General features: G+C 41.1%; 1 protein-coding gene across 1 annotated transcript in view; it reads left to right on the forward strand.

The window, feature by feature from the left end:
- SLC6A11 (solute carrier family 6 member 11) overlaps positions 1-12,560 on the forward strand; it is a 145,142-nt gene that overhangs the window by 44,548 nt on the left and 88,034 nt on the right. Inside the window, exon 2 of the mRNA XM_069968818.1 lies at positions 11,496-11,630. Within this exon, the coding sequence (XP_069824919.1) occupies positions 11,496-11,630 (135 nt within the window). The remainder of the gene's footprint in view (positions 1-11,495; positions 11,631-12,560) is intronic.

The raw sequence follows: 12,560 nt of genomic DNA on the forward strand, positions 1-12,560 counted from the left end.
CCAGATTGCCCATCACCACCCCAGATAGCCAGTAAACACCCCAAGATTGCCCATAACCACCCTATATAGCCAGTAAACACCCCAAGATTGCCCATAACCACCCCATATAGCCAGTAAACACCCCCAGATTGCCCGTAACCACCCCACATTGACCGTAACCACCCCAGATAGCCCATAACCACCCCAGATTACCACAGACTGCTCGTAACCACCCCAGATTTCCCATAACCACACCAGGTTGCCTGTCGCCACCTCAGATAGCCAGTAAACACCCCGAGATTGTCCACTACCACCCCAGATAACCAGTAAACACCCACATACTGCCTGTAACAAAAATGACACTGCTTCTCTTCTGAGAACTGCTGTGTGCCCATACAGTGGTTTTTGCCCACATATGAGGTACCATTGTACTCAGGAGAACCTCCGTTACAAATGTTGGGGTGCTTTTTCTACCCTGTTCCTAGTGAAATTGAGAAATTTCAAACTAAACAAACATGTTATTGGAAAAATTCAATTTGTTTCATTTTTACGGTCTAGTTTTGAATACTTTCCTCCAATACCTGTGGGGTCACAATTCTCACCACACCCCAAGATGAATTCCTTGAGGGGTGTACTTTCCAAAATGGGGTGACTTTTTGGGGGGTTCTATTCTGCAGACATTACAGGGGCACTGAAAACACACCTGGCGCTCAGAAACTTCTTCAGAAAAATCATGCACTGAAAATGCTAATTGGTGCTCCCTTCCTTCTGAGGCCTGCTGTGTGCCCATGCAGTGGTTTATGCCCACGTATGGGGTACCGTTCTACTCAGGAGAACCTGCGTTACATAAATTGGGGTGAGTTTTATCCCCTGTTCCTCGTAAAATTGAGAAATTTCAAACTTAACAAACATGTTATTGGAAAAATATTTTTTTTTTTTTCATTTTTACTGTCTTTTTTGAATACTTTCTTCTAATACCTGTTGGGTCAAAATGGTCACCACACCCCAAGTTAAATTATTTGAGGGGTGCAATTTCCAAAATGGGGTGACTTTTGGGGGATTTCTCTTCTGCGGACACTACAGGGGCACTGCAAACGCACCTGGCGCTCAGAAACTTCTTCAGAAAAATCTGCACTGAAAATGCTAATTGGCGCTCCTTCTGTTCTGAGCCCTGCTGTGTGCCCATACAGTGGTTTATGCCCATGTATGGGGAACTGTTCTACTCAGGAGAACCTGCGTTACATATATTAGGCTGAGTTTTCTCCCCTGTTCCTCGTGAAATTGAGAAATTTCAAACTAAACAAACATATTATTGGAAAAATTCTATTTTTTCATTTTTACTGTCTTCTTTTGAATACTTTCCCCTAATACCTGTGGGGTCAAAATGGTCACCACACCCCAAAATGTATTCTTTGAGGGGTGCACTTTCCAAAATGGGGTGACTTTTGGGGGGGTTCTATTCTGCTGAAACTACAGGGGCTCTGCAAACGCACCTGGTGCTCAGAAACTTCTTCAGCAAAATCTGAACTGGAAATGCTAATAGGCGCTCCTTCCCTTCTTAGGCCTGCTGTGTGCCCATACAGTGGTTTATGCCCACATATGGGGTACCGTTCTACTCAGGAGAACCTGTGTTACAAAATTTGGGGTGCATTTTCTCTCATGTTTATTATGAAAATGAGATACTTTAATCATAACAAATATATTATTGGAAAATTTATATTTTCCATTTTTTTCCGGCCTAATGGTGAATACTTTCCTCTAGCCCCTGTAGGGTTAAAATGCTCATTGTACCCCTAGATTAATTCTTTAAGGTGTATAGTTTCCAAAATGGGGTCAATTATGGGGTATTCCAGTATACAAGCCTCCTAAATAAACTTGAAAAAAGAACTGGTCCCTAAAAAAAAATCAGTTTGGGAAATTTCATGAAAATTTGATAATTTGCTGATACATTTCTAAGCCCCGTAACACCCTAAAATAGTGAAATATGTTTACGAAATGAAGCCAGAATAAAGAGGACATATTGATAATGTGACATACGAACTAATTTTTGTCATGTGACTTTCTTTTTTTAGAAGCAAAGAATTTCAAAGTTCGTAAAAGTGCAAATTTTTCAAATTTTTCATGATATTTTGATGTTTTTCACAAAAAACACACACGACAGTGACCAAATTTTGCCACTAAAATAAAGTACCATATGTTACGAAAAAACAGTCTCAGAATCGCTAGCATATATTAAAGCATCACTGAGCTATAAGCGCATAAAGTGAGACAGGTCAGATTTTGAAAAATGAGCCTAGTCATTAAGGCCCAAATAGGCTTGGTCCCTAAGGGGTTAAAGAAGATTCATAAAAATGACAAGCAGGGAAAGGCTAACGGCAAAGATGCCAGTACCTCAAGGCAGCATTTGAATGCTGCCTTGAGATACTGGTGTCTCTACCGTTAGCCTTTCCCTGCTTGGCGATTTTATGAATCATCTTCAATAAAGTTTAAAGCTTTTAATGGTGAGTGCCCTTCATACTTCTTCCTATTTCTACACATGAAGATTATTATGTACCTATCTGCAAGTGAGAACCCTTAGATTTATTTTGTGCAAACTCTGGAAGTAAAGTGCTGTACGGCTTATCAAAGTTTTGCAATAGTGCCGATCACTGTGTCTATTTACCGAACTGGCTAGCTACACTGACCACTTCCTGCTATGACTACTTGCTCCCTGGATTGAGCTGAGGGACTATATATACATTTCTAGCCATATCTGTTTGCTTGGCATATGTATAAGGAGGGTTACTAGTAGCAGACAAGGACTGTTTATCTTTGTCTGTAGGGTATGCTCACATGCAGTTTTCTAAGTAGATTTCCTATGAGGGTTTTGCATCAGAAACCATGTGTAACCTGTGGAAATTGCTTTTCCTTGTTTTCTGCAATAAGGTTTGCCTTAGATTTCAGGTGCACAACGTATTTTTCTGTCAGATTAAAAAAAAAAAAAGTGAACATATCCACCACTTAGATCCGCAGCAGGTGACATCTACTCTGTGAGAACAAGCATTTCCAAGCACAGGCAACAATCAATAGGATTACATTCTGCAAGCCTTTATAAAAGCACGGTGCACAGGCTCACCTTAGGAAAAGATTTCCGGAAGGAAACACAAACATGTTAATTTAAATCATCAGAAAATATTTCTTTCACAGTGTTTATTAATGTCACCTCTTCTGCCAGAGTCTTTCCATATATATATATATATATATATATATATGTATATACACATATACAGTACACACACACACACACACACACACACACACACACAGTGGTTTGCAATAAATTAGAATATCAACAAAAAATCTTTTTTTTTTTCAGTAATTCAATTCAAAAAGTGACTTCATACTGTATCTTCTATAGAGTCATTACATACAGAGTGAACTGTTTTAAGCATTTATTTCTGTTAAAGTTAATGATTATGGATATATGAAATATTATATAAAACCAACTGAAAAAAAATGTTTTTAACACAGAAATGTCGACCAAATTAAAAGTCTATAAAGTAAATGCCCTCAACACTTGGTCGGGGCATCTTTTGCATGAATGACGGCATCAATGAAGCAATGTGGCATGGAGGCAATCAGCTGATGGCACTGCAGAGGTGTTATTGAAGCCCAGGGGCTGCTGAAGTTGGATAAAGCCCTAAGGCTATGTAGAAAACATGGATATAGTCATTGGCTGTATCTATGTTTTCCAGACAACCTTAGAGCTTTATGCAAGTTCAGCAGCCACCGCTAATCAAATGCCGAACGATCGGGTTCGGATGGACTTGAGCATGCTCGAGGTTTGCTAATCTCTATTTACAATCTTTGTATTGTTTAATTCTTGTAAAATTAATAGAAATATTGAAAGAGGAAGTGAATGGAGCTTAATTGCAAACCACACCTGAACTGGAGACAAGAGTTATCTTGTTGCTGGAAGAAAGTGCCCATGTTTTTCTAACACTGGAAAACCACTTTAAGGATTTGAATCTGTATAGTCTGGAGGAAAGAAGGGTAAGGGGGGGCATGATTAAAACCTTTAAGTGTGTTAAAGGATTAAATAAGGTTCAGGAGGGAAGTGTTTTTAATAAAAAGCAAAACGCAAGAACAAGGGGACAATGAGAGGTTAGTTGAGTGAAAGATCAGAAGCAACGCCAGAAAATATTATGTGGTGACCTCCCCTGTGTTGAGGAGGCGCGGACGGTCACTTGCCAGATGGTTAGGTGTGACACCAGTTCTATGGTGGTTAGCCAAGATATAGCCGTGTCCAGTGATGTTATGTCATGACGCCAGTGCTGGTTAGGTACAAAGTAGGGATGGTCCGAACCTGGTTCGGGTCAGGTTCGTACGAACCTGAACCCTCGGAAATGATTCCCGCTGTCTGCCCTCTCCGTGGAGAGGGTAGATACAGCGGGAGGACTGCCTGGAAGACTGGGATAAAGCCATAACCATAGGCTTTATCCCAGTTTTCCAGGCGGTCCTCCCGCTGTATCCACCCGCTGCATGGAGCGGGCAGACAGTGTGAATCTGATGCCGAGCGTTCGGGTTCATACGAACCCGAGCCTCTGCAGATTCAGACCATCCCTAGTACAAAGGTATGGTGGCACACCTGCTTTTATTTTAAGGGGCCGGCTATACCTTGTTCCCCTGTGTTCAGTGACCTTCCGGGTTGTTGCGGGGTCCCTTGGGTACTTATCATGGTGATCCGGAGTGAAATAGTGACCCACCTGGACTATTGGCACTGCCACCCAGAGAAAGGGGGAATGACCCAAGGAGTGTGTGTGTACTGTGTCGGTGCTTGATCACAGAGTCTGTTAGGCATAAATTAAATCTTATTTACTCTGAAGATACTTGAGGTAGGCAGTAGATAATACAGATTTACCTTGATACAATACTTTACACTTGATAAGACACTTAACACTTTAGAATCTAGATCTGTATTGAGAGTAGAAAGAGTGGTACAGTCGTGCTGACTGAGCTGTGTGCTGAGAAGTATAAGAAAGGATCAGAAGAGTAGAGAGGAGGATGTCGAGAGAGTCCTAACCCAAGTAGTACTGTGCTCTGCCGGAACTTCGGAGGTAGAAATAGAAGAATACTTGAGGAAAAAGAGAATACTTGTGCCTGTGTTTTGACTCTTTGGTCTATTGCCCACCAGTGTTGAGCGACCCGTCCTAGAGGGTGACACAAGCCCAAGACCTTGTTACCTAGAATGAGCGGAATGCTGAGGGTTCCCTGCCTACACCCGCGCTGCGAGATAGAGTTCATAGTCTTCTAACAACTTTACTCTATCCGGATCAGCTCCTTTACAGATACTGTCCTGCACTGTGTCCCTCCTTGTCCACAGCGTGGGTTAGGATGATCACTGACTAGAGATGAGCAAACCGGGTTCGGGTTCGAGTAGATCCGAACCCGAACGTTCGGTATTTGATTAGCTGGGGCTGCTGAACTTGGATAAAGCTCTAAGTCTGTCTGGAAAACATGGATACAGCCAATGACTATATCCATGATTTCCACATTACCTTAGGGCTTCATCCAAGTTCAGCAGCCACCGCCAATCAAATGCCAAAAGTTCGGGTTAAGATCAACTCGAGCATGCTCGAGGTTCGCTCATCTCTATCCCTGACTTGTCTCTCTAGTGAAGGTTTAAAGTGACTGTACCACCATGTCCAGGCTGAAGCACTGGAGGCGGGCCGATCCACCCCCAGTGGGAAGAAACCCCAGCCATGATGTGACTCCATTAGAATCAATGGAACCCTATCATAGAGGGGCTAGGGTTTCCTCCCACTAAGGGTGGGTTGGCCCGCCTCCAGTGCTTAAGCCTGGGCCTGGTGGTACAGTCACTTTAACACTGCATAGTGTTGAGTGAGGTTGCTTGAGAATAAACTGCAGGTAGCTGCATGTGCTCTGGTCTACGTCTAGACTGCACAACTTAAACTGGGGACCCGGCTGGACCACTGTATAGAGTGTTTTGGCTTGTGTCCTTCCTCTACAGAGTCTAAAGGCAAAAGACACTACACTTCCTCCACCCATGTGACTTCCTTACTACAGCCCCTGTAAGGTGTGCTGTGATTGGGTGAGGAGTGTGTTTGTGAGAAGTAAAGAGAGACATGATAGGTGAAAAGAGGAAAGAACTCTCATTGGCGTACAGATCCATGTGACACACAAAACAATGAGCCCTTAAGTACTACAGCTGTGCAATAACTGAATACACATGCTTGCAATAACGACACCTTGTGGTGAAACTCTGGTACTACTACATCACCACTTACACTGAAGAAGTACAGGCTTTTAGGAAGGGTGTAACCAATAGCAACACCCGTGGTGGGACAACACAATTACTTTTCTGAAATAGTAGTAGATGCTTGGAGCAAACTTTAAGCAAATCTACAATAACTGAATGTAAACCTGTCTGGGTTAAAATTAAACATATATCTATCCTAAGTTAATAAGAGAGGAAATACTAAAAGGGCAGACTTGATGGACCCAGCGGTCTTTTTCTGCCGACAATTTTCTATGTTTCTATGCTCAGCATTTATTGCCACAATTTTTTTCTCTTGTTCACACACGCTTTATTTTCATATTTTGGCTGTATTTTTATATTATTTTACGTTTTTTTTTTAAACTTATTTACAGTTGTATTTTACTTTTACTTTACTATATCTAAACATCGCCCAATAATGCTAATGATGTCTTCACTTCACTCCATTTGTTCCAAAGCTTCAATACTGATAACCTGGGCAGCCAAGACCATATCGTTGATTGTCCAAGCAAGATAGGAATTGTAGTTTTACAACAGCTAGAGTGCCAAAAGTTTACCATCCCTGGTATAGAATACAACACTTCCAGCAGGATATACAGCAGCTGATGAGTACTGGAAGGCTTAAGATGTTTAAATAGAAGTAATTTACAAATCTGTATAACATTCTAGCACCTGTTGATTTGAAAACATTTTTTTTTCTCCGGAGTACATATTTAAAGGGGTTGTCCAAGACTGGAAAAACAGGCCTGATTTCTTCCAAAAACAACTCCACACCTGTCATCAGGCTGTGTTTGGTATTGCAACTTGGCTACATTCATTTTAATAGAACTTAGCTACAATACTACACACAAACTGAGTACAGGAGTGGTGGTGTTAACGAAAGCAGCTATGTTTCTACTAATCCCGGGTGACCCTTTTAATATTCCTGATATGGATATTAAAAGGTTTGATAGAGATAAGAAATGTAGAGTCTAGAAACAGCACTAGTCCTGAGCCGTGTCCAGCACTGTACCTCAGCCCCATTAAAGCTACCGGACGAGACAATGATGGAGGGAAAGTGAATAAAATGATGGCAATCCTATATTTAATTTTTGTTTTACCTATTATTGAATTTTCTGGCTAATGGTCCATAGAGACTGAGCGATAAATCGCCCAATCGATTGTTTAACAGTTTTGCAGCAAATATTTGTTTTTTATGCTGATTAGAAGAAGCGATCAATTGTTCCAGAAAATCGTTTTTATAATCGTTTTAAGATCGCTTAAGGCCATCTCACACTAGGGTGACACTGCAAAAGACTGATTAGACAAAGCGATCTGCAAATTTTAAGTGAGCGGCCAGCGATGATGTGAGAACATGTTGAAAGACCATGATGAACGATTGTTTGCTGGTTTCTTAATTGTTAGCTGTGCAAAACAAAAGTCCGTGGAGTCTCGGTTGCGAGTCTCAAAACACGGGATAGACAGATATTTCTATCCTGTTGCCACGGGGTGCCTCCATGATGGGGAGAGCACCACACCACCCTGATAAATAGCCCCTTAAGTCCCACTCGGTTGTGAGTATTGAAACATAAATAGGGAAATACCAGGGTGGCCCCTTTTTGTCAATGTCTAACTCAAGGTACGAGTATTGCGATCATGACAAGGGCTTGCCAAGGCAGGCTTCCATCCACAGACAGCCGTTTTGGGGTATTTGCCCCTTGTCAGTGTGGAGTAGGATTCTGGCTAGTTGGGGCAATGACAAATCAACCAACAAAACACAGTAATCATTGAACTTAAGGAGAACAGTGAAAAAAACTCTAATGAAGTACTTAATCAAGAGTCTCCACTGATGCCCCCCAAAATTTAAATATGCAAAACAAGAGTCTGTGGAGTCTCGGTTGCGAGTCTCAAAACACGGGATAGCCAGATATCTCTAGCCTGTTGCCACGGGGTGCCTCCATGATGGGGAGAGCATCACACCACCCTGATAAATAGCCCCTTAAGTCCCACTCGGTTGCTGAGTTTACATGAGCAGATAATCGTTAAAATGTGATCGCTATCACGATAATTTGAACAACAATTGCTCCATGTAAAGGGACCATTAATTTATGGTATAATGACTTGTTTAGCTCGGCATGTATATAGCAACTTCCAATGTAAAATGCATATAGCACTGTGCAAGCCAATACTTGATGTAAATATTACTCCTTTGGTATTACTTCTATAAGACAATATGGTGGGATAAATACAAAAGTGTCAATTAAAGCTTCTGTGTCTCAGTACAAAATCTAAGGCTGAGTTCACACTATGTTTTTGCAGACAGGTTTTTTTTCATCCATTTTTGCAAAAAAACGGATGGAAAGGGATGCAATTGTGTGTAATCCGTTTTGATCTATTCACCCATTGGTTTCCATTGTAAAAAAAAAAAAAAAAAAAAAAGACCACAGCTCAAAACTGATGTGTTTTTTTAAGCATACTCAAAAATGTAGTCAACCACATTTTTGTGTACGTTAAGAAACCTCACAGAACGGATCAAAACAGATTACATACGATTGCATGCGTTTTTTCATCAGATGCAAAAAAGTAGTGTGAAACTAGCCTAACATTGCACCCATCAGTAATGTTAATAGTGGAATTTTTGGGGTGAACTATAATGACTTTGGATCTGTGTTGATTTGTTTAAACATTAGTTGAGTAAAATCTGCTTTGTTGGTACAGTATTGAGGATGGTGGGGGTGGTTGGGGGTAAATGGTTTGCTAACAAGAAGATAAGCACTGAAGGAGAAGAGTTAACTATGACTGAGAACAGTTTATAGGGATGAGATTGAGGACAAATCACTGGCTCTGCACTTTCTATTTTCTGAAATGATTTTGCTTTATATGACCTAAAAGAAAGCCCAGCGCTTGTCTGACTGTAAATGACATCTACTAGCTCATAACTTGTGATTGTGGAGACAGGCGTTCCGCATGTCATACAAATATACACAGCCATCCTTCAAGTCTCTACGAGGGTCAACTATAACTGGAAAGACACAGGAGAGTAGATTACATGGTTGGGAACTTCATACAGAAGAAAAGGCGCATTCAGTTATGCATCATAGACCGTAACTTAGTGAATCTTATACTTTTACATGGTGATTTAGAAAAGGACAAGCCAGCTATTAAAGCAACTCTGTACCCACAATCTGAGCCACCCAAACCGCTTATACCTTTGGTTAGCTACTTTTAATCCAAGATCTGTCCTGGGGTCCATTCGGCAGGTGATGCAGTTAAAAACAACTTTTAAACTTGCAGCTCTGTGTCAACTTGGTGTGGCCTAGAGTACCCATGCCCTAGGATTGCAACACCTCTCCGTCCCTACTCCCCACCCTCTTCATCATTAGGAATGCCCTTGGAACATTTTCTCCTGTTCATCATCTGTGTGAACACGATACATGTGCTGGATCATTAAGGCACATGTGCAGTGTTCAGACAGGTGATGAATAGGAAAAACGGTGAGGAGGGATGGATGGGCGTCACAATCGTAGGGAACAGACACTCCAGGCCACGCAAATTTGACACAGGGCTGCAATTTTAAAAATAGTTTTTTAGGACAATAACTGCATGACCTGCCAAACGGACCCCAGGACAGATCTTGGATTAAAAACAGCTATCTGAAGGTACAAGTTGTTGGGGGGGGGGGGGCAGTTTGTGGGTACAAAGTAAAAGTAGTGTAAGGGGTAACAAGTAAGTTATGAGCCTGATATATGCACAGTCCAGCAGTTCCTTACCTCACCTCCCTATTCATCAGTGACAGCAACATCTAGTTTAGTCAGTAAAGTGATATTGCATTCATTGCACCTAAAGGGGGTTAGGAAAGAGGTATGGAGCTGGAAAAAGCAAAATAGTGATGGACTCTTACCTGTAGCTAATTTACCTGTATAAGCTAGCCCTGACCACTGTGATGTTATTTTATTACAGTTTACAAAAGTAAGCAACTAGATCTGAAGACCTATAAATATAATATATATCTAAATTCACCAATTTGGAAAATTGCAATTCTTTGATGGTCAGAACTAGTGTTGAGCGCATTTTAGCATTAGTGTCTGGGTTTGGCAACTTCTTTGACCTGAACACTTGGCATTTAAAGTAACTCTCTCCGCGGCTGGAGAAGTTGGATGCCTACCCTAGGCAGTCCAGGAAAATCTGGATACAGCCATTGGCTATATTCATGTTTTTCGGCCCGTCTTTGGGCAGCCTCCAAATTTTTTAAACACGGGTTGTTGAGCGCTCTGAGAAGTTGACTAACTTTTGTTCAATGGCATTGAGGGTGCCTTCACATATTCTTTTTGTGTGGCGTTTTTCAGGCCTCCAAAAAAGACTGTCAATGCATTTTTTCCATGCAGTTGCATTTTTTTCTGGCGTTTTTGACTTCATATGGCCATCATATGGCCTAATTGCTCGACCACAAAAGTGACAAAAATGTAAAAAAAAAAAAAAAAAAAACAATACGCATAGCAGTAGCGTTTTCTAGACAATCAGAATTATTTCATTGAAGTCTATGGGAGAAAAAATGCCAGACCTAAACCATGCTGCATTTTGAATAAACTGCCAAAGAGCCTCAAAAACGTCAGACAGGAGAGAAAAAAATAACTCATAAGAAACAAAACGCCATGGGGGAGATTTATCAAGCTGGTGAAAAGTAGAATTGTCTTAGTTGCCCCTAGCAACCAACCAGATTTCACCTTTCAGCTTATGTGAGAAATGAAATGTGGAATCTGATTGGTTGAAAGGGGCAACTAAGACAATGCTACTTTACACTAGTTTGATAAATCATGAACTTCCATTGACTTCCAGCTAACATCTGTTTGCTGGCATTTTTGAACAAAAGAAAAGCCAATGGTGTCTTTATTGGCACTTTTTTTTAAGGTTTAAAAGCAGTGTGAAGCCAGCCTAACCTGTAGTCTGAGAGGTGCAATGCTATTTCACTCCTATATTCACTCACTTCACTCCTATTGTTTGTGTTTAGCTTCACCTTTCCCTTAGATACGTTATGGAAAAGAATTCTTCCTGACAGCTATTTACCTCAATAGCCCAAAATGTTATTAAAGAATTCCAAAGACCTCATCAAAGCAGTAATGACTGAATCTCCTCTTATAGACTGGAAAGAGAATATACTGTATGAAACAGACTTAAAGGGAAAGTTTACTTGTATAAAACTTGTACATCTAAAATCCAAAGATTTTTACACACAACCTTGATCTCTGCTCTTCTTTTTTAGGAGCCTTCCTGATTCCCTATGTGGTATTCTTTATATTCTGTGGTATACCAGTGTTTTTCTTGGAGACTGCACTGGGTCAGTTTACCAGTGAAGGAGGAATAACATGCTGGAGGAAAGTTTGTCCATTGTTTGAAGGTAAAGTATGCTTTTAATTTCAGTTCCCTTGATGAATAATATAATCATTATATTAACCTTTTCTCGCTCCCCTGATGTTCATATTCTCTGGTGACATCCCACTCAAACACTGGTTATGATAATGTTCCGTCTCTGTTATCCTGTCATTAGCTGAGCAGGCTGTCACTCCTAAAACAAGAGTGACAGCCCGCTCAGCCAATCACAGGCTCTTACTGGGACAGAACAGCACCACAGGAAGTGCTTGGCTGAGGGGGGGGGGTAACTTTTGTCTCAGCAAATCACTGCCCATGGGTGCTGCCCCGTCCCAGTCAGCCTGTATTTGGCTAAGCGTGCTGTCAGACAGTCTGTGTCTGTGATTACTCTTCTTTACACTGATTATACAATGTTCCCACAATGCCTTTTTTATGTGAAAACATCCCTCATTTGATAAAGGTGAATGTTGAGGGACATCGAGGGAACATGGCCCTTGGCTTTGTTCCCACAACATATTTTTGGCTATTTGAGGCCAAATAAAGGCTGATATCTGTAAAATAACATCCATCATTATGAAATAACATTATTTGGTCTTAAACTGCCAAAAAAGATGTTATTGGAACATAGGCATACATTCTGACAGTGTGAGTGTCAGTACAGTAGTGTGAAGGTTTAACTGTTATGGAGCTTTTGGCATCATAATAATAAATCATGATGTCGGGAGTTCCACATTCTGGTCCACAGCACATCTTCCTTGCACAGACTGTAATCACGGAACATGTAAATGCCCCCTTAGACCATGGCCAAGAATCATCATGCTGCCTTAAATCTACATTCTCTGTTTTTTTTCCCACAGTTGAGCTGTGATTGGCTGCTGTGGGGCAATATAAGACAGTGTATATTTCAGGGAGTTCAATAAATCTGGGCCAGTGTATAGAGTGTATGTACCTTTAGACC

The sequence above is a fragment of the Dendropsophus ebraccatus genome, chromosome 4 (assembly GCF_027789765.1).
Source record: "Dendropsophus ebraccatus isolate aDenEbr1 chromosome 4, aDenEbr1.pat, whole genome shotgun sequence".
NCBI classification, from domain to species: domain Eukaryota; kingdom Metazoa; phylum Chordata; class Amphibia; order Anura; family Hylidae; genus Dendropsophus; species Dendropsophus ebraccatus.